General features: G+C 29.0%; 1 protein-coding gene across 1 annotated transcript in view; it reads left to right on the top strand.

Moving 5' to 3' along the window:
• The first annotated feature begins 213 nt into the window (after positions 1–213).
• The window catches only part of LOC142328363 (uncharacterized), a 42,507-nt gene continuing 15,259 nt past the window's right edge, over positions 214–27,461 (top strand). Inside the window, exons 1-8 of the mRNA XM_075372069.1 lie at positions 214–314; positions 803–954; positions 4,679–5,658; positions 8,642–8,750; positions 9,565–9,809; positions 14,352–14,454; positions 17,852–18,007; positions 24,949–25,025. Coding sequence (XP_075228184.1) covers positions 948–954; positions 4,679–5,658; positions 8,642–8,750; positions 9,565–9,809; positions 14,352–14,454; positions 17,852–18,007; positions 24,949–25,025 — 1,677 coding nt within the window. The 5' untranslated portion in view covers positions 214–314; positions 803–947. The remainder of the gene's footprint in view (positions 315–802; positions 955–4,678; positions 5,659–8,641; positions 8,751–9,564; positions 9,810–14,351; positions 14,455–17,851; positions 18,008–24,948; positions 25,026–27,461) is intronic.

Consider the following 27,461-nt stretch of genomic DNA (forward strand, 5'->3'; position numbering starts at 1 on the left):
TTGACCAACTTATGTTAATAAAAAATGTTTGCATCATTGGACTATAAAATGAGTTACTTATTCCATTATAAATATTCGTTTTAAGAGCATTTTAATGATATACCATACTTTTAGCTTTGTGAATAATTAAGTTGGTATTAAAGTTACCGTTTATTTCTCTCTATTTTTGTTTTGTCGTGTTTAAACTTGATTTTTGTAAGAGATTATCTTTTGTTTGAACTATGTAAGTATTAACTTGTTTCCCCTTGTGAGATGTGCTGAATATTTGTATGTTTTTTTGCGTTTGGAGATCTAGTCGTAATCGTTTTCGGCAGGTATTATTTATTATTTTCCAAAATTTGAAGGTTGTTTTTAATTCAGAGAATTTTGTTTTGTTTTTAAAATTCAATACAGTATGTCTTCCGTTTTTTTACATCAGTATTTTCAGTTTTATGTTATAAGTGCTGTAGGACTTTGTTGAGTAATTTCTAATTAATTAATAAAGAAATTCTAATTAATGATAATGGATAAATGGATCAGTAGAATGACAGTTTATTTAATTTAGCTTAGATTATATTTATAACCATTGATTAAAATCATATAAATTAAATTCATTACCATTTTTTTATAGTACAACTTAGTATTTTAATAAAAATTGAAATTACAGGTACATCCAAAAATGTGTTTTCTATACATCTAAATAGATTTAAGATAAGATTTAACTTAAAAACTGTTTTCTGCCATAAATAATTATGTTTTCGAACTTTAAAATATTTATGTAATATATTTTATTAATTATTAATATATTATCATTATTTAACAGGTGTGTATTATATCAATATTTACATTGTAAAATTGATTGAAATAGGCAGGTTTAAATGTAACCCAGCTAATAAAATCATTAGCAAGCATCACTATATTGTAGAGAAACTAAATGCAACACTTGCAATTTTCTTCAAGACAAAAGTATGGATGGTATGTAACTCCTCTTATACGTACGTATACAAATATTTAATTCATACTTAATCTTAAATATTAATGATGTTACAATATGGCAATACTAAACGGAATTTTTTCCTTTGAGATGATTTGTTTTTGAGGGTATAGAGTTTACAACATGTTAATACATACATTAATGTTACATGTTAATACATACATACAAACTCTTTTACAAAACTCTTTTATTCTTTGTGATTTACTGTTATGGGTTTTCCAGTATCAAATTACCCAATCTAAAATTAAATGGTTGTGTGATCATTTTTTATTTTTGTAATTTTCTGTATATTTATAACTATATAAATCATTATTATAACTAAATAAATATACTATAAATAAATATAACATTTAATAACATATAATGATAATTTTACTATAAAACTTCATCATAAATTACCCTCACCCCAATAAAGAAATCATAGGTAACTTTTTTCACGTATAATTATTTTTCCATTTTATAAGAATAAATAACTAATGCCAGGAAATTATTACAACTTTGCTCTTTGACAAACTTTCAAAGTTTATCAAAAACTTTTGTCCTGACAAATTTTTTCTATAAAAGATAAAAAATGAAGTATTTTTCAAAATTTATTGTTTTTGAATTCTTATATTTAAGATGGGGAAGGTAGTAAAAATTCAAAAAAATGTTTGGTTTGAAGCCCCATAGGAGTAGAATAAGTAGTAGAAATCACAACATTGGTATACAGCTGATAAACAAGGTAATCTTCCTTCTTTTTCCTGTTTAGCCTCTGGTAATTACCATTCAGATATTACTATCACATACCGATTACTATCATGTACCAGATATTACATTCATATATTATTCAGAGGATGAATGAGGATGATATAATGAGTGTAAATGAAGTGTAGTCTTGTTCAGTCGCAGTTCGACTATTCCTGAGATGTGTGGTTAATTGAAACCCAACCACCAAAGAACTGACATGGTTACTAGGTTCGTGGATACTAGGTCGTATCCACGACCTAGTATTTAAATCCTATAAAAATAACTGATTTTACTAGAACTTGAATGCTGGAACTCTTGACTTTCAGATCAGTTGATTTAGGAAGACGCGTTCACCACTAGACCAACCTGGTAGGTTAAACGAGCTACTCTAGTTAAAATATGCCTGAAAAATTGTAAAAGCGGAAAGAATCTTTTTTTTTTAATAACCAGTAAGTGTACATAAAAAAAATAATCCATAAATCTTGACACATCTAATTTTTTTTTTGTAATACATAAATTCGGTATGTACCATTAAATATGTATCAGTATTATTTGTAGTTTACATTTTTTATCATCATGTACCAATATTTTAAACATTTTCTTATCAGTTAACTTCGGCCTAAAATATTTTTTAACATTACAAGAATTTTTATCAAATTAACTTTATGGCCAAACAAAAATAAATTCTTTGAATTTTAATTGTTTGTAAGTACAATCTCTAGTTATAAAAGAAGAAATGATACTTTTTGTTGTGTCAATTTTTTGTGCATATTGTAAGTAGAATATTTTGTTACCAGTTGAATATCAATATTATATTTTTTACTGCTTGTTCTACTCCTAATGGGCTTCAAACCAAACAATTTCTGAATTTTTACTACCTTCCCCATTCGAGATATAATCATACATTTTGAAAAAATCCTTCACATTTGATTTTTTATAAAAAAAATAGAGGAAGAGGACATCAGATTTCAAAATTTATAATTAGCCTGCCTACAACTATGTTAAGAAGAGTTTAAATACAACTTATGTCCCTTCCTTTCCCTTCATATTGAAATACTTGTGGAAAAATTGAAATGTTTGCATTCTAAATTCTTTTGATTCAGAGGTGATTTTAGGGAATAACTAAACAAAATAGGAAAATTATGTACATAACATAATATATAGTAATTTTTGTGTTGAATATAATGATTTTTGTTTCAAGTCTTTAAGTATTTTAGTTTCCGAGATATTGGAAAAACTGCAAATGCTGAAAAAAGCAAAAATTGACATGCAAGGGATTGTAAAATTTAATCTAGTGCATACTAACAATTTTTTAAAAATAAAAAAAAATTTGTTTTGAACTCTTGAAATGTAAAATAATGAAAATATACAAAAAATGAACAAGTTAGAAATGGTCATGCAAAAAAACCAGATGGGTTGACCCTTATGCAGAATTGCAATAAAACATGTCTGTGCTTATTTTGTCATGTCATTGAATTTACAATTAAAATTTCTCAGCTCGTCTTACTTCTGCTAGTTTGAAAATATATTCTTGAATATTAGTTTTAACAAGCATCATAAATCCAAAAATTGCCATTTAACAACACTTAAGTTATTCCATCTCTGTGCTTTTGCTTGGTAAATGGAACTTGAAGACCAATAACACCAAACAATTTTTCAGGAAACTAGTCTCAGTTTCAAGTTTTCAGGAAAGGAGTCTCAGATGCAAGTAGATTTAATGATATGAATCATTTAGTTAATATAGTAACAAAGAAAAAGAATGAATGTCATGCTAGCGAACGCTTTTCTTTGATAAAGCTCACTTAGTGGCATGATGTTGAATTGTACATAGACTGTTTTTCTCTACATAACTTATTTTAATTACTTTAAAAATTTTGTTAGTTTTTCAATTCTTAAAAGTTAGTTATGTTAGAAATAGCTTTGGTTAATGTTGTACTGAATTTTAAGAAATTGAGCTCTGCAACAAAATTGAATAAATAAAATTAAAATGAAGTAAAAAATGAAATTGTTGACTGTAATCACTGTGGAAGGTTTTGCTTGTATCAAAGAAATACTCGTACTGCTTTAATATTATAAGTGCTAACTGGTTTTAGGACACCAGACATCACTTAACTGAAATTGATACTGATAAACAGGATACACTGATATTGTTTCACAGGAGTTTGCTCTTAACCTTGAGTTTTATATTAATGTTTTGTATTTTGTTATTTGTTTTATTCTTTATTATTTTCTCCGAAAGTCATTCTTGTCCTGCTGCTAAAATAATGGAAATCCTAGGTTGTGTAAATTTACCCAAAATTTATTGAAAAATTAAATTCCCATTCATGAATCCCATTCATTTTTTAAAAATTTTATTGATACCCATGTTTAGCCCTTAGTGATATTTTAATTTGATAAGTTGTTGTTTGTGTACACGGTTATCACGTTTTGTTCAACTTAAATGGCTGATATTATTTTGAGTTTGGTATCAGAATATCAACAGTGTCAACAGGGACTTAGGCTGGACCAAGCAATAGATATAATGATATGCATGAGTCCAGTTATTTTTCATTGTAAAGCACTTTCATGGGCAATTGATCACAAAATAAGACACTAACCACACAAAAAAAATCAATTCATCATATATTTCAATTCTTTTTTTTTTTTAGGCATGTTGTTTCGTGCCTTTGAGCTTTTCTTGAGCACTCTGTCAAATATTTATTTTCTACTGACATTTTTTTTCATTATTGTGTTATGATTTATTAAAACAATGCAGGTAAATTAATGGAATTATTTTCATAGCTAAGTATTTTTTATGTTGGTGTATAGTAATATAATTATTTTTGTATGTTGTGTTAAATTATCTTTATTTCAGATTATAGGCTCATAACAATAGTGCATTTCTATGCATGCCATTGTTCTGTTTGGATTCTTGCATTTTTGTTTCCTTATTTGATTACTATTTACTTATGATTACTATTTTGTTTCTTATGATTACAGGTTCTACAAACAAAGATTGTTTGATGGATTTTGATAATTCTAATATTTTGATCGACTTAAAGAGTCCAGCTGATAAAAAACATTACAAGCTACCATCACCTCTTATACCATGTCCACAGATAAAAGAACCTGTAATTTATTCAAATCCATTTGATATTGTCGCTACAGAAGCAAATTATTGTGATAAAAATGATCCTTTTGAAATGGTTTTTAATTCTGCATTTTGTACTTCTAAAATTGCTTTTAATAAACCTAATGATAATGAAAATTGTAAAATTAATAATGGTATTAAGATTGATGTTCAGAAAAAATCTGATGAAATTTGTGAAAGCCATGCTACATTTAACAATATTGATGTAAATAACAAAAATGATAAATATCCTAGTACCATTAAGAAAAATCTAGATGATAAACAAAGTGCAAAGAAAGTTGATTGTAATGAATGCATTAGCTTTAAAATTACTGATACATTACCTAGTCCTTGTAGTGAGTTAAAGAAAAATTGTATTAATCAGTTGAATATGGAATCTACAAAAAGTTCTATCAGCTCATTAGATCTTTCATCTGAAGAGACAATAAGAGCATCTATTGCAAAAAGAATAAAAAAGTGCACACAGAGAGTTCTTAATAATTCAATGTGTATAGATTATCCTGTAACAATTAATAAAGATTCACAAACAGGTAAACCGGATCAGAGAACTCGACAATCATTACCTCCACAATTTCCTCAGTTCAATGTGTCAGACACATGCAACTTTGAAAATAAAAAAATAATTCCATTAAAACTGATGTTTTCTCCAATTATTAGTAAACCTATACAGAATATTTCTGAATTATCACCTGTATTAAATGACAATAAAATTATGCATCATACTTCAACTTGCTGGAGTACAGGATCAAATGACTTAAATAAGGGATTATTATATAGTGCTTCCAGCTGGAAATGGAGTGGGAATTCAGAAACTCCTCTTTCAGATTGTGTAAGTATGAATAAATCACAGTTATTTTCATTTATTACTTTATCCATGTTTAGCTTGTTTTTATTAAATTATTTAAGTCATTTAATCAGTGAATTAGTCTTATCTGAAATATATGGTGTATAAAAAACAATATCGGGGTTTTAAAGCTACTTAATATCTCCTTAATTTGACTTGCAGTAATGAATTACAAATAAAATGAAACATCTAGTCATTTGAAACTGATTATGCCATTATGCCTTCCATTAGTGTTGTACTTGGAGGAACACAATTAAACTTTCTACAGAATACACTGAACTGTGACTGCAGATTCACATTTAGCAAACTATAAAACATAAAGGTTTTCTGTTCAGAATAGCCAACTTTGCTAGTGACATTGAAAGATAAAATAACAATCTATGGCCATGCGCACAACAAAGAATTTGCGTTTGCTCTTTGATTATAGCCTTAAATCAACACTTACACCCTCATCCAAAAGATATTGTAACAATTTAAAATCCCAGTATTCTTTTATGTATACCTGATAGTATATTTATAATTTTAATTTAGATCTAATGGTTTACGATAAATGAAAAATGATTTTCATACTTATTTTGAAGTTTACATGTTTAATTTGAATATCCATTTCATTATCCTTATTCTGTGTGATAGGTTAGTTATGCCTTATTTTATATGTATGTTTTATTTTCAATAATTTTTCTCTATTCTAATATTTTCCAGTTTTTCAAGAAATTTACTTTTTCTGTTTATAATTAAAATTTCAATATTTTTAAAATTCTTTTGTAAATTGGAAATCCTATTGAAAAATGATGATAGTTTCCCTGTTAAAAAATAATTGATTTTCTTTATAAATTCTCATAGTCCACTTTTGGTTCTTTTGATAAGTATGGTTGCCAGTCTAATGTTATGAGTAGTTTTGTGATTTTGTACGACAAAGTTCAACAATTATTTTTATTTTTGTTTCAATTTTAGTGCTAAAAATTAGTCATTAACATCATAGAGATTGTTAAAAGCTTACATTTAGTCTCAAGAAAAATATATGTAAATATAAAAAACAAAAAAAAAAAATTTTTTTTCATAATCTGGGACATCTACCTCATCTGCATTAGTATACAATGACTAAGTGTATGTAATTCCAGCATAGAAGTTCAGTTTATATTTGGTGGTAGTTTTATACACTAGATTTGCTCTGTACTAGAATTTAATTGCAATGATTCTTCTGATTTATTGCTTACTCCAGGGATGAAACAGTAGAACTTGTAAAACAGATTAGCATCTCAATTGGATCATGCCATGACATTTTATCTGAAAAATTGAACATGCATAGAGTTGCAGCTAGATTTGTTCCTTATTTGATGACCGAACAGTAGAAAGGACATTTAGTGGACATTTATTGGCAACTTCTTGAACAAGCCAATAATGATGAAACATTCATGCAGAGGATCATAACTGAAAACGAAAGTGGGTTTACGGCTACAACATTGAGACAAAAGTTCAATAATCACAATGGATTGGCAAAGGATCTCTGTATCCCAAGAAAGCATGTCAGTCTCGATCCAATGTCATAGTGATGCTCTGTTTTTTTTTTCAATTTTAATGGAATTGTTAATTTTTAATTCTTGTCTCAAGGTGAAAGTATGAACCATATGTACTATCAAGGCGTTTTACCACGGTTATGTGAAAAACTTAGGAAAAAGAGACCAGAGTTGTGGTGAGACAACTCATAGTTCCTTCACCACAAAAATGTGCCCGCACACTCAGTTTTGTCCCAAAAATCAGATGACTCCCTCCCTCAGTCTTCTACTTGGCTCCTTGTGATTTTTTCTTATTTCCAAAATTAAAATTAGTGATGAAAAGGTGCTGTTTTAAGACTATTGATGACATTAAAGCAAATCGTCATGGACCTTAAAGACCATTTAATGAAGCTATCCAGGACTGCTTTGTAAAGTGAAACATCGCTGGGAAAAATGTGTGAGTAGGGGAGGGGATTACTTTGAAAGGGACAAGGACCAGTAAACTCTAAATTAATAATAAAGATTAAAAAAAATAAAGTGTTCAATTGATCCTTTATTCATATTACATTTTCCAAAGAAAACATTACTAACAGTAGGGTAGGAAAAGTAGAAGGTAAGTAGTAAAAAGTAGTTAATGTTGGCAGAAAAATAAAAATTTATATTATAAATAATGAATTATTAAAATCCCTCTTTCAAGATGCAGTATGCAGTCAAGGAAGATGTGTAATCTAACATTAGAAAACTTCTTAGCCAAATTCTTAAATAAAAACTTCTTACATAATATAGTTGACTGAGCAGCTATATTATTTGTAGTTTTTTTTTGTACTAAAGTAGATTTAGTCCTTAAATTTAGAAAAAGACTTATAAAAACAGTAACTTTATTTTTAATGATAAATAATATAATATTAAAAGTATTGATTATCGATAAATTATTCATTCTTTCATTTTTTATTTATTTTCAGTATTATTCAACTATTTGTTACTATTATTAAATTACGGTAATTTGTATAATTAAAATATTGTAATTATTTTTGCCTTAATATGGCTATCTAGAAAATTTACCTTTTAACCTAAGTCTTGGCATTTAAGTTGACAACTAATTTTGTAATCTAATTTTTTTGTTTCAAAATTTTGTTACAAATTTTTTTATTGTTAGGATTTATAGTAATCCTGGCAACAAATTTTATGTTATTAGTATTTTCCTGTCAGGAAACTTTCACCATTATGTAATTCTATCACTGACATAATACTGGTTCATAAATTATGTGCTTGACATTCATACTAATTGAATTTGTTCAATCTACCTGTTGCCAGATATTCATATCAGAATGTTCTTGCTAAGAGCAAATATTAATATAGATGTTGCTCTGCTATCAGTAAGTTTAGCTGTATTGGAATAAAAATTACATTTAACTATTAAATTTAATATTTAATTTGTAGCATTTTATTATTTCACAATTTTTTTATTTCAGCCAGATGCTGAGTTATCACTGACTGAAATTGAAGATAGTGTTTTTGTTGAGGCAAAAAAACTTGCTGATACTTTTTCAGAAATTGCATCAAATTTTAGTCAGATGAATTGTAAGCATGATTTTTTCTTTTTTGTACTTAATAATTTTACGGATATCTCTTCAACTTTCTCCACTGAAAAGTAGTTGATTTTTTTATTGTAATTGTTTATTATCCTGGAGACACACTCCACAGGTAATACTAAAAGTCTACTTAACATTGGTGATGTGCAACACGATGACCAAATCAACAAACAGCCCTTCTCAGGGCTACAATCTAGGACACTCAATAAGTATACTATAACTAAACGTTGAAGGCATTAGTAAATCTAAAGCAAGCTACATAGAGAGGAAGAAAACTTTGACATGATTGTATTACAAGAGACTCACATAGCCAATATTTAATTAAGTTGACCATAACAGTTAGTTTTTATAAGTAGTACATACAATGATGGTGATGTATCTTATAACTGTTGATGATTCCATGAATTTGAAAAAATCTTTAATACACTTATACCAAAATGTTTTCAACTGTCTGTGACCATCTTCAGTGACTGCTGCTGATGTTCTCACAATGATATCAGCAGATGTTTCTGGTGGCAATAATTTAAATTAGGCAGACATATATTAAGGATGTAGTCAAAAGGTGTATTGTTTTTTGTGTTTATTTATTTTGTATGTCATTTTTGAATGTTTTTGTATTTTATAGTATTCAAATGTTGTGATGTGGTTCTTTTTTCTGCTTATTTAGAATATCAAGTTTGCAGGATTTGTGTGTGTGAGATGGTTGATTGTAATATCTAAAGTTGCAGTAAGATACTAGGTATATTGAAATAAAAATAAATTCGACTATATTATTATTTTACATAGTTAGATATTTATTTTAGTGAGTGATGAAGCAGAAGATCTTATGTCATGCAATCCAAAATGGGAACCAATTGATAGCAGTGATGAAGAAAGAGATATGTTACGCAATGATCCTGCACTTAACTTAAAATTTAGTTCTGGTAATTTACAACCATGGCCATCACCAAAAAAATTTGTGGAATTTTCTGATGCTGTTATTCAATATAAAAAGAGACGATCTTTTGAATTGAACTCATCTTTAGATCAGAACTCCTCTGATCAACAAGTAAGTAATTAGTTTAGATTTATTATTATTGAGCATGAATTATTGTTTAATAAACCTTAACTGTCTAAACCTCGTTAGAGTGTTATGCTTTTGCCCTGTACTGAATACCAAGAACAAAACAGTTACTCATCTGAAGGACATCTGCTCTCACCATTGCATTTTAAGAAAACTACTGGTGTGTGTGTGTATATATATGTATATATGTATCCTTGACATGATTTAGTTGAGAGGGCTGGCTGTAATCTGACCTGAGGGCTCCCTAACTGCACAATAAATCTAATGGTTGAAGTACATATTGGGTAAACGCAGGCTTCCTAATCTCTTCATTTTATATATGCTGATTTAGAATTTGCTATTAAATAAATAATCTAAAACAGGTAGGGTAATGTGCTTGAGTTTTAGAATTACTTTAACATTTATAATGTCTATTTGTAGGTATAACATGTCATCCGGTAAATTCTGAGAACTATCACAGCGTCTTAAGACAGTAGTAGTAATGTGAATCCTGTGGGCTTATATAATGATTAAAATCATTTTCATTTTATCTAAATATATACATATGATAATATTTAATATATACATATATATATATATAAACAACAAAAATAAATCAAAATCACAAAATAAAACCACAAAATCATACTCTGCTGCTATTCAGTAATGGCAGTGGAGTTGTGCTGTTCATACAGATTTTATGGTGTTATTAGTGTTTTATAAATTAGTAGTGTTATTTATGTTTTATAAATTTTAAGTTTTTTAATATTTGTTGTATGAATTATAAAGAGTTTGTGTACCGACTGCTGTGGGAGCCTGCGACTAATGGTGTTAGTTTTGGTATTTGTATTGAAAGTTTACTAGTTTACTATTGGTATTAGTTTTTAGATTTTACCTGTAACTGTGTTTTGGTGGTTAAGTTGTTAATATTGAATTTAATCACTACAGTGGTCAATATGATTTGATGAATTGTTAGAATTTTCAATAAATAAATCAGATTTTTTGTATAAATCAGATACTTTTGTTAAATCTTAAGTTAAGAAAAAAATTTGTGCTCCCATTACATTTCCTGTTTGTTTATCCAATAGAATTGGACTTGTCGTGCAAGTCTTTAGAGTGAACTTTGATGGTTTTAGAGTAATTTAAATACCCACAGGGCTGGTTCAGTGGTTAACTTGTCATCGCAAAACAGTTGATTTCAAAGTCAAAAGTTCTAAGGATCAAATCCTACTAAAGACAGTTACTTTTACACGGATTTGAATTCTAGATCGTTGATATTAGTTCTCTTTGGTGGTTGGGTTTCAATTAACCACAAATCAGGAATGGTTAACCTGAGTGTATAAAGACTACATATACATATGACTTCATATACATTCATACATATTAGTCTCATTTATCTCTGAAGTAATATCTTATAGTGGTTCCACAGGCTAAACAGAAAAAAGAGGGAGTTATTTAAATAATATTATTTTAATGATGTTATGAGGATTCCCTACTGAAAATCTTGAAAAACATCAAAATTCTTGAACTACTTATTACACTTTTATAAAAGGAAAGAATATAATATAAACCAAAAGAAATGTGATACAATACCACATACATGTGGTATTTTAAATGTGTTATAAAGAAACCAAAAGAGTAATTATTATTGTTCTTCCTGTTACTATTGTAAGTTTTAGTAATTATTAAACCTTAATAATAGTAACAGGTTATGGTGTTAATTTTTTCATTAATTTGTTATTTTTTTATTTTATGTAAAAGGATATCATTCTTGCTGAATTTACTTTTTGACTTTTTCAAAACCCTTATTATGTCGTATTTTATAAAAAGATAAAATAACAATTAAAAAAATCACAATTCAATTTATTTAATCAGCCAGTTTTATTTTCAGCTGCCTGCCTGTGCTAGGTTATATTAAGTGTTTCTAGTTGAACTGTTTGTTTTTTTATTATTTTAGTATGAGTAGTTAGTAAAAGTTCATTGTGTCAATGAGAAAAGTGAAAAAGACTTTGTCAACAAGAAACAGAAGTAATATGAGAAAAATATGGAAAGCGCAAATGAAAACTTAAAAAATGTGGAAGTTATTAAGGTAATGCCAGTGACAAAATAGTACATTTCAAAGTAGTGGCAATCTAAATGAGAATCATGATGTAGACCCAGGGCCTTCTACTAGAGTATATGATACTCCAACTGGATTTGCTTTTTATGATGACATATACAGCCCATTAGTAAATGTTGATTCTGATGCTCCAATATAAACTCTAATGGATTTAAATAGTCTGTCCAAGTTTACTTCTATGTTTCCATGTAAGAAACGTTATTCAAGAAATACTGATGTAACATTTCCAACTCCAAAAGGTTAAGTTAATATTCTAAAAATCTCTTGTTTATCATGTGGTGTGGGATTAACCTTTGACACGTCAGATTATATAACTGAAAATGAATAGACTAAAAAAGATGTAAATAGAGTAGTGCAAGCTTTTACATCAATGGGAAAGGGGCACAGGGCACTAGAAACTTTCGATATGTGTATGAGCGTGAAAGGAATGCAAAACAAAACATAAAACATATTTTTCATTTTCATAACGCTTGTAAGCAAAATGTTAAAAGATCACTTGGAGGCTTGTAGTGAAGTTAGGAAAAGGCTACGGAAAACTAGATGATGAAGGACAATTACTTGATATTACTGTTAGCTATGATGGAAACTAGCAAAAACGTGGCTTTACATTGAAATATGGTATTTGATGCTGCATTGAAGTTGCAACTGGTCTTGTCATAGATTTTGAGTTATCAAAATACTGCCATGTATCTGAAAAAAGAAAATGAATTCAGTAATGATTCAGAAGCTTATAAGGTGTGATATGAAACCCGCAAACAAAAATGTGACAGTTGCTACAATGGTTCCTCTCTTGTCATGGAGATGGTGAGAATCTGGTAAAGTTCAAAAGAAATTTCCTTATACGACAGTGTTGGATGGCGATGCTAAAATACTGCCACATTTGAGCTCTTTAAAAATCTGCGGTAATACTGAAACATAGAAAGTTAAATACCTTAATCATATAGCAAAAAGACTGGGAGACAGTCTAAAAAAAACAGTAAAAAACAGTGTTGGGACCAGTGCTTCGATGGGAGGAAGAACTCACAGAAATTTAATAGAAACTAAAAAAGAAATTAACCACCTACTATTGCAACAGTATTAAAAAATATTGGCAATGTTGACGCTAATATTTGCCACCACTTTCTTACTGTCAGTCTAATGATTAATGGCCTAATCACTGAAAATGTCATGTAGGAAAGAATTCTTGGTGTTTCTTTTAAAGAGCAATATCAAGAAATTAAATCCTTGAATTTCAAAAAGGTAAATCAAAAACTCCTCTAACAGAGAAAGTTATAAGTAGAATTCTACTTTTACATGAAAGACTAGCATCAGATACTATACTAATATACTAAAGAGATACACGAGTGGTAAAATGCAAGATGCCAATGAAGCACATAATGTCATATAGTCATAGTTGCATAGTGCCATGAACCAAGTGTCCAAAACTGCATTCATTTCAAAAGTAAGGTTATAAAAACTGTTTAATATGAAGCTGGGGTTTTGAAGACCTTAGCCACTTTTCAGAAAGCTGCTGGGATGAGTACAGTAAAAATAGCACAACAGTTCGATAAGAGGTTACAAATAGCTAAAGGTTGTAAGTGTTCAAAATATGAAACCTATAGAAAAAAGCTAAAAGTTGCTCAGCTGCAAGAAGAAGAGAGAAGAGTAGAACGAGCAGGTGAGTCATATGGAACAGGAGAATTTTAAAAAGTTAACTAAAAACCTTCATAGGATTTTTAGTATATGTACAGTATATATTTATAGAGTTATGATTTCCATATGTCATATTATAATCTAGTAATTTGTAAAATAATATTTTATCAAGTGCAGATATAGTCAGTAAGTGCAATTATAAGTTGTTGGTAGTAAATAAATAAGTGATCTTTTATTGATTGACAATACAAGTGAAACTTTGAATGCTTTTTTCTGAAGACTGGATTTTTCACTTTTTCAAAGGTAAAAGTTGATATATCAAAAACTATTTATGATAGAGCTTTGAAACTTTGCACACTTGTGTGTTACATTATAATGATTGTATTCTGGTATATTGGAGTGTCTGCTTCTTTTTAGATATGAGGGACCATTGTTCAAATTAGAATTATTTAGATAATTTTTTTTATTGTGTAACATTATGAAGGATAAAGATAAAAAGGTAGGCATAGTCAGTTTTTGTAGTACTTTTTAATGGCTTTAAAATGAGCCCAAATTCATAAAACTTTGTTCAGTAGTTTTAAGTTATTTTATTTTTGCTTTTTTATGATTTTTTCCTAAAAAATAAAAAAAGCACACATTTATTGAATTCCTACCAATGTTTTAGAAGGCATTAACCTTCAAAATAGCATTAAAAAAGATATTGGAGGTAAAATAAAAAAAAAAATTTTCAGTAGGGAATTCCTGTAATAAAATGATTTAAAATATTAATAATATTTCTGTATTTTTTTTAATTTTAGGAAGTTGCCCAGTTAAAGAGAAGCCATTCATTTCATGGTTCAGAATCTCCAAATAAGAAAACACAGAGTATTACAAGTAATAATGATCCTCTTATTGTTTCAGGTGTGTTATAGAAATATTGTGTTTTTGTGGAAATTAAAATTAATAAGTTTTCCTGTGTAAGTTGGTGGCCTCCCACTATTGTAATAAAAAATATTGATATATTTTTCATAATTTGTTCATTGCTACACTTGCTTACTTGCAGCCGGCATGGTTACATACCATTCTATTACTGCACTGTTGAAATCAAGAGTACATTTTGATTTCCATCAACCTTGGTAGTGGCTAGCAAGTAACCCACCGGATTGGTCTAGTGGTGAACGCGTCTTCTCAAATCAGCTGATTTGGAAGTTGAGAGTTCCAGCATTCAAATCCTAATTAAGTCAGTTATTTTTATATGGATTTGAATACTAGATCGTGGATACCAGTGTTCTTTGGTGGTTGGGTTTCAATTAACCATACATCTCAGGAATGGTCGAATTGAGACTGTACAATACTACACTTCATTTACACTCATACATATCATCCTCATTCATCCTCCGAAGTAATATCTAAACGGTAATTCCCAGAGGCTAAACAGAAAAAAAGAGTGACTAGCAAGTGAGAAATGCTTTCTTACATTATAGCACTTAAAACAACTTGTATTATAGCACAATTCATTTCTAATTTTATTTCATGAGTTTTTAAATTTAGTTGATTTTTTCTATCAAACTAGTTGTTTTTTGATTATGTTTTTATTGATTTTTTAAAAGTTACATTTATTTATTTAGTTGTGCTGTTGAATTCTAATAGAAAATTTATATAAAAAATATCATTTTTTTATACATTTTCACCTAAAAAATATTCTGTTATTTCTATAAATATTACATGTAAAATTTACATATCAGATAAATTTTCTGTCCAATATATGAGGCTTGATCTCTGAACTTAAATAAAACTTATCGAGCCTGATATACTGTCTGGTTTGGTAGTGTGTGAAAGGAGTGAAATAGGATTAAAGGTAGAGTGATGAAATTCCCTTGAGACTAGTAGTGGTTGAAACAAAAAGAGATAAGATAAGAAACATGGTATAAGGAATGGATTGAATGAACAGTACAAGAGAAAAGTGGTGTTGGATGGAAATTGGGACTCTAGAGATACAAGTTGAAAGAAAGCGACAAAGAAAGGCAGACCACTTATGAGGTGCAGGGCCTCTATTAAGAGGAACAGGAGAGAAGAGATTTGTATTGAGGAGTGGTGTAAAACAAATTGTAATGGAGTAATTGTAGAAGATTAATCAACACTCAGATCCAACGACCTAGAGTGAAAATCTCACACAGAGATTATGTGCATGTGTTGTGTTATATACATTTTCAAGCATTTCCTCTTGCACAATGTATTAGGTTGAAAGATGTGATTTCAGTAATAATAGTTTAAATTTTTCATATAGCATTAATAAACCTTTGATAGCCAGTGTTAAATTTGGAAATAAAGTAACATTTTGTATCTGAGTTTAGATATGCAGTGAAGAGTCTATTATTTAAACATGTAGTGAATCAAAAGTATGGAAACAACTCAACAACTTTAAAATCATTCCAGATAAAAATCTGTAACTTTCAGGATAAGGTATCAGTTAAATGTTTTACATTTTGGTGAGAAATAAAATTTCATCACCCCCTTCTTGGAGGGGTTGTAATAAAGGAAAAAACTTTTTCCTTTGGGTTTGTATGTAGCCATTCTATCCACTTTTATTGGCACACAAGAAGAATTGAAATATCATATAATAGCTACTATTAGGAATAATAATGATGCTATTTTAAAAAAACCGAAAAAATATGCAAATTTATATTTCTTAAAATCATTTTTTTCTCTGTCATTGATAAGTTTTTCTCTTTGTTTTCATTCACATTATGTTCAAACATTGATGAAAATTTTTCTGTTAAAAATCGTATCACTTTTCTGATCCAGTTTGTTTGTTTTGTTTCTAATTAAAGTTGCAATTTTTCAAATTTATGTTTAATTTTAATACACATTATTTACATCAGTTTTTTAATTGGTAAACTAGCAGACCCGGCAATACTTGGCTACTACTTGATTTGAGTATACATATATATAGATTAGATGAACACAATTAAAAGTTTGATAAAACATTAAAAAACTGAAAATAACAGAACTTTACAAAATTTAACCTTTCCCGTTTTTCCTTTTCCCTTTTTACTTTTTTGCAGCGCATAAATCGGTCCAGTAGTTTATTAGTCTACATCAGACACATATACAAACATTGCCTTTTATATATATATTTAGAAGAAGAAAGGATGTGTGTATATTTGTTAGTTTGTTTTGTAAATATCAACACCGGCGCCAACTAGCAAGTATGGTACTGCAAAAATTTTTCTTTTACATAACTAATATATATTCCGAATATGAGCCAAATTGTTCCATAAATACAATTTTTCTAAATATTTCAATCTCAGTGCCACCTAGTGAGTCCATTTTATGCAAAATTATTTCTTTTCATGTAACTAATATATCTGAAAATGTGCCAAACCATAAATGCAATTTTCTTAAATATCTCAAACCCTAGCGCCATCAAGCGGGTCCATTTTTTTTGCAGAGGTATTTCTTTTCACGAAACTAATATATATTTTTAATATGAGTTAAATCAGACATATATATATATGTCTGAAATTATACTACTGAATATATATATATGTCTCAAATTGATATAACTTGATTAGATTAACCAAGTTATTTTATTCCAAACCTAAAAGTGTTTTTTCCAAAAAAACGTTTTCATGTTTTTTCCCATTTTTCTTAAAACCTAAGTGAAATAGGGGTCTGGGATCACTTTTATTCAATTTCTTAGATTAAAGGAACCATGAAATGTACCCCTTGATGTGAATCTAAAGATCTTAGTATGGTTTAATTTCACAGAGAGCAGAAAGCAGGGCAAAATGTTTCATGAGCCAAAACTCGCTAGTGAACCATTTTCTGAGCTATTTTTACACTAACTTTTTTTTCTTATTTTTGGCTATAGAATCATATGATGAGAGATTCCCTTGCAATTTGGAAACCCCAATGTATACTCCCATATGTAAACCCCATATATATATATATATATATATATATATATATATATATATAAGATGCTTTATCTCTTATTATTCACATGTCTTTCCATCAAGATTTTGTTAGTTATGAATTTATTAATTAAGCTCATTTACTTGTCTGTGATGTAAGATAATTTTTAATTACACAACTATTTTATGTAATTGTCAAAATTTGGCTTGCAGATGTGTATGATATTGTGCAAAGTTGTTGCTGCTTACCATCATTTTTTTCTATATTAAAAGTTGATATAGAAATGGGGTATTTTTATAATTATTTATACATACATTTTATTTATTTATTTTTATTTTATATGCTTATTAGTGCATGTCTACACATCCATTTCATTTTTATGTTATAATTTTGATTTTAGATCGTTTAATTAAAAAACAACCTGGAGTAGTTCCTGTTACTGAAGAAGTCTTATCACAGAAACTTAAAGCTAAAAAATCATCAGTGGAAGTTAAAAAGAAAGGTCCTTTGAAAGCTATTATTCCACTACAAAATATGACTCGGGGTTTGCTGAAAGGTAATGCTGTTCTGTAATTTGATCCCAGTAAAACCTTTCTTAAATGGAACTCAGCAGGACTGATATTCCTTTTTTATAAATTAACAGGTTTTTACTTTTAATAGTAAGAGTAAATAATACTATATTATATTGAAATTGGGTGTATTATGTTATTTCAGGAGCCTTACATGCAAAAACTTCTATTTTTTTTTTAATTATTTAAATTAAATTACTTTTATTATCTACGTCTGTAAAGCTTTAATAATTTATTTAGGTACTTTTCTCTTATTGGGATTCCTCGCTGTTTATGCTGTTTCTTATAGGTTAAAACAAATTCATTTTTTATCCTAATTAAGTAAGTAGGTCTCACTTTGCATTATAAGTGCAAATTATATATATATATATATATATATATATATATATATATATATATAAAAGTGTGTGTGTTTTATGCATCTTCAAGAAACCTTTACTGTCCACTATACGGATTGGGTTTTTACTTGATTGGAAGTATTGTGATCATGAAAAATTTCGGTTTTCAGATTCAACAAAAATATCCATTTTGACCATCCCTGAATCCATTTTGACTAGTTTCGGCGTAATGTATGAAACAAAACTATAAAATTATTAGCTGTAGGATTTTGAAATTTTGGATTTAGGACTGTTGTAACATCTAGTTGTGCACCTCTCTTTTGATTGCAATCGACTGAACCAAAAGTGTCCAAAAAAGCACAAAATCCAAAAAATTGAATTTTGGACTTTTTCTTAACTTCAGTAATAAGCCTTCAGTGAGAGCTTTTCCACAATATATAATAAGTGGTACTTATTTTCGTTGGTTCCAGTGTTGTAGCCAAATAGAATCTTAATTAATGAAATATTTGGATCTATAAGAGGAAGGCACATCGGTTCAAATCAGACTTCATCTCCTTTTTTATTTAATTTTTTTTTTTTTAAATTAAATATATTGATTTATTAATAATTATTAACGTGTGGTTGTAAAAATATTTTACAATAAATAATTATTCAATAACAATAAAAAATAATATGAATAAAAATCAGAAGTTATTAGTGAAATAAAATTTTATGCACTTTTAAAATTGTGTATATGTTATTAAATAGGCATTATTACATATGTGTATATGTTTGAGATTGAAATGCAAGCACTGGAAAGGCAAGGAAGGAAATATAGTGGGTGAGTACAGACTGGGCAAAAGGAATGAAAGAGGAGACCAACTTATAGGGTTTTGCACAAAATATAATTTATTAATTGCCAACACCCAGTTTAAAAATCATAATAGAAGAAAATACACATGTAAAAAGCCAGGTGATAATGCAAGGTATCTGATAGATTATATAATGGTTAAGTAAAGATTTAGAAATGAACTTGTCGACTGCAAAGCTTACCCTGGAGCAGACATTGATAGGAACCATAATTTAGTGATAATGATATCTAGATTGGGTTTTAAAAACCTGAAGAAAAGGTGTCAGATGAATTGGTGGAATTTAGAGAACCTTGATGAAGAGGAGGACATCGCAAGAGGCCTGAGTGAAAAAGATAAGGTAGAAAATGTAGAAGAATGGGAGAATGTTAAAAAGAAAATTCTTAAATCAACAGAAGCAAACTTAGACAGGGCAAAGAGAACTGGTGGAAAACCTTGGATTTCAGACGATATATTGCAGCTGATGGGTGAATGTAGAAAATATAAGAATGCTAGTAATGAAGAAAATAAATGGAACTACCGACAATTAAGAAATACTATAAACAGGACGTGCAAACTAGCAAAAGAAGAATGGATTAAAGAAAGGTGTTCAGAAGTGGAAAGAAAAATGAACATTGGTAAAATAGATGGAGCATACAGGAAAGTTAAGGAAAATTTTGGGGTACATGAATTAAAATCTAATAATGTGTTAAACAAAGATGGTACATTTATAGTACGAAAGGCAAAGTCGATAGGTGGGTGGAATATATTGAAGAGTTATACGGAGGAAATTAATTAGAAAATGGTGTTACAGAGGAAGTCGAAGAGGATGAAAGGGGAGAAACATTACTGAGATCTGAATTTAAGAGATCATTAAAAGGTTTGAGTGGCAGAAAGGCTCCTAGAATACCTGTAGAGTTACTGTGCAGTGCAGGTGAGGAAGCGATTGATAGATTATACAGATTGGTGTGTAATATTTATGAAAAAGGGGAAGTTCTATCACACTTCAAAAAAAGTGTTATAGTTATGATACCAAAAAAAGCAGTAGCAGATAAATGTGAAGAATACAGAACAGTTAGCTTAACTAGCCATGCATCAAAAAAAAAATCTTGTGCAGAACTATAATTCTGCACAGAAGAATTGAGAGGAAAGTGGATAAGTTCCAAATGTGTTAGGAGAAGACCAATTTGGTTTCAGGAAAAATGTAGGGACAAGGGAAGCAATTTTAGGGCTCAGATTAATAGCAGAAGGAAGATTAAAGAAAAACAGACCAACATACTTGGTATTTATAGACCTAGAAAAGGCATTCGATAACGTAGACTGGAATAAAATGTTTAGAATTTAAAAAAAATTAGGGTTAAATACAGAGATAGAAAAACGATTGCTAACATTGACAAGAACCAAACAACAGTAATAATGGAAGAACATAAGAAAGGGAATCCGACAAGGATGTTCCCTATCCCCGTTAATTTTAAATCTTTACATGGAACTAGCAGTTAATGATGTTAAAGAACAATTTAGATCTGGAGTAACAGTACAAGGTGAAAAGATAAAAACGTTACGATATGCTGATGATATAGTAATTCTAGCTGAGAGTAAAAACGATTTAGAAGGAACAATGAATGGCATTGATGATGTCCTATGCAAGAGCTATCGCATGAAAATAAACAAGAACAAAACGAAAGTAAAGAAATGTAGTAGAAATAACGAAGATGACCACTGAATGTAAAAATAGGAAGAGAAAAGAGTATGGTGGTAGAAGATTTTGTTATTTGGGAAGTAAAATTACTAAAAATGGATAAAGCAGGAGCGATATAAAATGCCGAATAGCACAAGCTAAACGAGCCTTCAGTAAGAAATATAATTTGTTTACATCAAAAATTAATTTAAATGTCAGGAAAAGATTTTTGAAAGTGTATGTTTGGAGTGTCGCTTTATATGGAAGTGAAACTTGGACAATCGGAGTATCTGAGAAGAAAAGATTAGAAGCTTTTGAAATGTGGTGCTATAGGAGAATGTTAAAAATCAGATGGGCGGATAAAGTGACAAATGAGGAGGTATTGCGGCAAATACATGAAGAAAGAAGCATTTGGAAAAATATAGTTAAAAGAAGAGACAGACTTATAGGCCACATACTAAGGCATCCTGGAATAGTCGCTTTAATATTTGAAGGACAGGTAGAAGGAAAAAATTGTGTAGGCAGGCCACATTTGGAATATGTAAAACAAATTGTTAGGGATGTAGGATGTAGAGGGAATACTGAAATGAAACGAGTAGCACTAGATAGGGAATCTTGGAGAGCTGCATCAAAGCAGTCAAATGACTGAAGACAAAAAAAAAGTATATGTTAATTGAAAATTATAATTTAGAATCGTATTATTTTTTGGATTTTCTAGTATAATTTCTGTTTAATTTTATTACATTAAAGTCAACTACAGAGTGACTGAAAAATAGACCCTCACAAGAACAACATATACACTGAGGCATACATGCTCAATCTTTAATAATTGCAAAAGAGTTTATCTTTTAGTTCATTACTCCTCTGATACTGTCGGACAATATTATTCCTAAGTCAGAGTTGGCCAACATTTCGTTGATTTGATTGGTCGCTCTTCGGTTTGATATAATTCTTCTGATCTTGATTTGTGTGCACATTCTGTAGTTTTCAAATTTTCTCTCTTTATATTCATCATCCTTTTAATCTTTTTACTCTTTCCTTGATTAATGTTTTCTTCCTTTTTATATTTATCATCTTATCTTAATATTTTTATTTTTTCTTTGTTTTTAACATTTTCTTCCTATGTTTATCATCTCTTAATTTTTTTTAATTCTTCCCTTTTTCTTAACATTTTCTTTGTTTTCATATTCTTCATGTCATTTTTTTTAGATATAATATTTCTTCATATTATCATTCTTTTCCTGTATGATTGTTTCTTTTTCATTTTTGATTATTCACAATAATTTAATAATAAAAAACTATACCCAATAATAAACCAAATAACCCAATAATAAAAACTGAATATTTTACACTGTAAGGTCGAAATTAACATTTGTAACCAGGAGTTCACTGAATGGAATAATTTAATTATTATTAACTTTTATTTATACGACACACCAGAAATCTGAAACTTTTGTTAATCAGCAACTCACAAAGATACGAATAATACTGATCTACTAATACGAGTAATAAAGAGACTAATATTTCATGTAAGATTATGGAATTAATAATTGTATAAATATTTGTTTTTAATAAAAATTAATATTTCAGCAATTGTGTAATTTTATTATAGTAATTTTCCACTTTAAAAGAATTGGAAGATCCTATCTCACTTTCAAATGAAATAAGTTTAAATGAAGTGCAGCAAAAAAATGTGTATATGTAATTTAATAGATGTTCAAAGAAGTCATGTAGTGTCCACATCAGATCTTACAAAGGAAATTCCTCTGCTGGTTAATCTTTTCCACATTACTAAAATGGAAGTTATTTAAATAAAAAGTTACTTATGTAGTCAATCTGGGGATATTTTTCATTTTTTGTCATCACTGTTTAATATAAGATTATCACAAGAAAAATTAGTCTGATATCATTCTGATATTCAAACAGTTTTCACTCAAAAATTCAAGAAACTCTGTTGGTAAACTAGGTGAAAAAAAATTCATATTTCTGCATCCAGAATTTGTATCCCATGCTTGGTTGCAGTCTTTTATGTAGTTTCCCTACATTTTTATCAAGACAAGTTTCTCGCATTTGTGTTTTTTGCAAATTAATTTTTTTGAATAAGCAGCATTTTGTATAATCATATCTACAAGAGGTTATCTCCAAATTAAAAGATCATTTCATTGTAAAAAAAATTATTCTTTATAAATATTTTTTATTTCTCTTAAGCTTATATACTACTTCTCTATATAATTGCCACGTGAATTAAGACATTTATCGTAGGGATACACCAGCTTCAATATACTCTCACTAAATTATTAAATTAAACATTTAATAAATAAATATTTTTATTTATTTATTTGATTGTCCTTACCACTCTAAAGTTTTTTTCAATTTCCTAAACAGATGGTAATCAGAAGGAGCTAAGCCCAGATTATATGGTGGGTGATCATAAATTTCCCATCCAAATCTCAGTAAATCACATGTCGGATGTGCATTATCGTGCAGCAGAACGACACAGTCGGTCAGCTGGCCACGTTGCCGATTTTGAATGACGCGCCATAACTTACATAACATTTCACAGTAGGCTTCTGCATTTATAGTCTTTCCACATGGCATAAAATCAATCATCAGTATGTCAAACCGATCCCAAAAGACTGTGGCCATCAGTTTGTGTCCAAATGGCTGCGGCTTGACCTTTGTTGGTCTGGTTGATGATTGAGGATGATGCCATTCACTTGACTGCACTTTTCTGTGTGGTGTGTAATACAAAATAAATCTTTTATTGCTGGCAACAATTGAATTAAGGAACTCATCACCTTTTTCTGTGTAGCACATCAAAAATTCGAAAGCAGATTCCATTTGGATTTTTTTGTGATGTTCCGTTAAGACGTCTGGCACCCAGCACGCACAAACCTTTCCGAAGCCTAAATGTTCATGAACAATGGAACTAATAACAGCTCTTGAAACATCAGAAAAAATAAGGGTCAGGTTGGAAATTGTTGAGGATGATCTTTTCTGATTTCATTATCGAGCGTTTCAATATGTCCTTCGTGATTATCAAGGTCTCCCTGAACGTTCTATATCATGCACATTAATTCTCTTATTTCTAAACTTTTCACACCATTTTTGGACGTTTCATTCATTACATTATTACCATACACAGCAACCAATTATCTATGAATTTTAGCTGGCTTAACATTTTGATGTTTTAAAAAACATACGACTCCACGTATTTTGCAGTCGGCGGCAACATTGATTTTCCTATTCACTTTATAATGTAATAACTCGACGTAATCAAAGATACTACAACGCAACAACTTTCAAAAAATAATGAAGTATGTACAATACTAGCGTGGCCATGAACGACATAGGTTAGCCAACCTTAAGGAGAGGAATTTCCCAGTGGTCTTTACTTTAGAGATATCCCTCGTAAACATAAAAATAAATTAATGTAAAAAAACCTATCTAAAAAAATTTTATTTCATCATTCTTCAATTTTTCTGTAAATTTCAATTGTTTATGAAGTAGACCATCAAATTGAATGCAACTACTAAGTCTTAATTTGTTAACTTCAAAAAGCAAAAATTTAAAGAAAGTTAAAAATAGTAGTACTTTTTCATTTTTTTTAAAACTTTAAATGTAGTTACTTGTATAGTTGTACCTTAAATTGTTTTCTATGTAACATCTTTTGTTACTTTTTTGAAATTAACAGTTTATACCAATTGTTTGAAGATAATTTTTACCTACCACAAGTTTGTGACCACTTCACTGTCGAGTTTAGAAAGTGTGTGCATTTTTATTTAGTGTAATTAAATTGTGTCATAATAGTATATTATAAAACATTAATAAACAACCTTGAACACATTAAAGTAGCAAGGTCAATATAAATAATACAAACAATAAAAACTTAGCAATTTGTTTAAAATGCTTTACCATTCCATGGATTTATTAGTCAAACAAATTAAATAAATAATTTATTAATAATAACTTATTAAATAAATAATGAATTGATAAATTAATTTAATAAATGTATAATTTAAATATGTATATATTATGCTGTATTTACTGTTCAAAATGTATGATTGTTCTCATTTACTTTATAGGTTTTAAGAAAAAAGACTCTCCTAAGCAACACAGTGCAAAAGTTGTGCAGAATGGAGCCGCTGAACGAAAAAAAAAGGTACATTATTATTTTTAATTAAAAAAATATATATATATGTATGAAAATTACAGTATGTGTAATAATAAATATTGATAAAAGTAATTTTATTTAGCGACAGTATAGCAACAGTAACAATTGAAGAACATAAGAAAGAAGCCGTAATAAGAAAGGGAGTCCGACAAGGATGTTCCCTGTCTCCGTTACTTTTTAATCTTTACATGGAACTAGCAGTTAATGATGTTAAAGAACAATTTAGATTCGGAGTAACAGTACAAGGTGAAAAGATAAAGATGGTACGATTTGCTGATGATATAGTAATTCTAGCCGTGAGTAAAAAGGATTTAGAAGAAACAATGAACGGCATAGGTGAAGTCCTACGCAAGAACTATCGCATGAAAATAAACAAGAACAAAACAAAAGTAATGAAATGTAGTAGAAATAACAAAGATGGACCACTGAATGTGAAAATAGGAGGAGAAAAGATTATGGAGGTAGAAGAATTTTGTTATTTGGGAAGTAGAATTACTAAAGATGGACGAAGCAGGAGCGATATAAAATGCTGAATAGCACTAGCTAAACGAGCCTTCAGTAAGAAATATAATTTGTTTACATCAAAAATTAATTTAAATGTCAGGAAAAGATTTTTGAAAGTGTATGTTTGGAGTGTCGCCTTATATGGAAGTGAAACTTGGACAATCGGAGTATCTGAGAAGAAAAGATTAGAAGCTTTTGAAATGTGGTGCTATAGGAGAATGTTAAAAATCAGATGGGTGGATAAAGTGACAAATGAAGAGGTATTGCGGCAAATAGATGAAGAAATAAGCATTTGGAAAAATATAGTTAAAAGAAGAGACAAACTTACAGGCCACATACTAAGGCATCCTGGAATAGTCGCTTTAATATTGGAAGGACAGGTAGAAGGGAAAAATTGTGTAGGCGGGCCACGTTTGGAATATGTAAAACAAATTGTTAGGGATGTAGGATGTAGAGGGTATACTGAAATGAAACAACTAGCATTAGATAGGGAATCTTGGAGAGCTGCATCAAACCAGTCAAATGACTGAAGACAAAAAAAAAATTTTATTTAGAAGTTTGTGACTTTACTGAATGCACATTATTACAGTGGTATCTTATGGCTCCAGTTTATTTACTTTGTAATTGCAGACTAGTATTAAACCATATTTATTATTAATTAAATTATTTTAATAGCCAAAATTAATGGAATAAATAATCCATTGAAAAAATTTCATCCTGAGTAAGGACTTGTTCATTTTATTCATTCAACCTTTTCACCAGGGTTAAAGTGTGATTCAATTATACATTAAATCACTAGTGCACTTATATACTTTCTTCACATTTAGATATTTAGCCAGTATATCATTACAGAATAGAAGTGTGGCACTGTATGAAGTGTGTGTATCACAGATTGAGTTCAGCTGAAGGATGACAAGAAGTGGCAATATGGAGATTTTTTAAAACATTTGTTCATAAATCAGAATATTAGCATATATTTAACAGAAATTATTTTGATATACTTATAAAAAATATCCCTAGTCAGTATGACATCAGCGTTTTGTTGATTATATCTATATATCAGGATATGTGTAAAGTAAGAGTGTGTAATTACACATTTATGTGATAATTTCAGATTTCAGTATTCTTCACCCTTATATGTAATTTTTAAATTTAGAAAAAATTGCTTGATTTCTAAACTATGACTGACGGTTCTTTAATAAATATTTTGATATGATAACGATGTTATTGATTTAAAAATATATCAGATCTTATAATTACTACATACAAAAATCATATCTGTTACTTTGCCAATTGTGATTCAGTGATGTCCTTTTTTATGAATGAGGAAAGAGTTAGGGTTCAGAAAGGGGACGAACAATACAGGGAGGGAGTGCTTCATATTGGGATTAGTTTATTGTTTAGTATTATAAGAGCGATTCATTTATAGTGAAAACACCAGTTTTGTAAGAATCTGACAATACTGTTATGAATCATTCCTTGAATAAAATATATATAGGGAACAAGTAGCACAAAAAAAATTGACTTATGATGATGAAATCTGTTACGTCCTATAAATTAAGTGCAATGCATTCATTCTAAATTTACTTTACCTGTAACGATTTTATATAGGAATTATGTAGTTCTCAAAAGTTTATTAAAACTGTTATGTTGATTTTAACACTTGTAATATTAGTGTAAACCAATCATATTAGTCAGAAAAAGATTATAACTTCGATCTTATTTTATATAATTAAGTAATAATTGGTTGTATGTGATTATATCACTTATCTTTGATCGGTATCTAGTTTCTTTATACCCACTCCATACACTATTGAGACTGATTATAATTTAGTTTTTCAAAATAGAAATTAAAAAAAAACACCAATAGCAGGTGAACAATTTTTTTGAAAGTGATGATTTGTATTTCTACTGTACATT

Source organism: Lycorma delicatula, chromosome 7 (assembly GCF_047948215.1).
Source record: "Lycorma delicatula isolate Av1 chromosome 7, ASM4794821v1, whole genome shotgun sequence".
Taxonomy (NCBI): domain Eukaryota; kingdom Metazoa; phylum Arthropoda; class Insecta; order Hemiptera; family Fulgoridae; genus Lycorma; species Lycorma delicatula.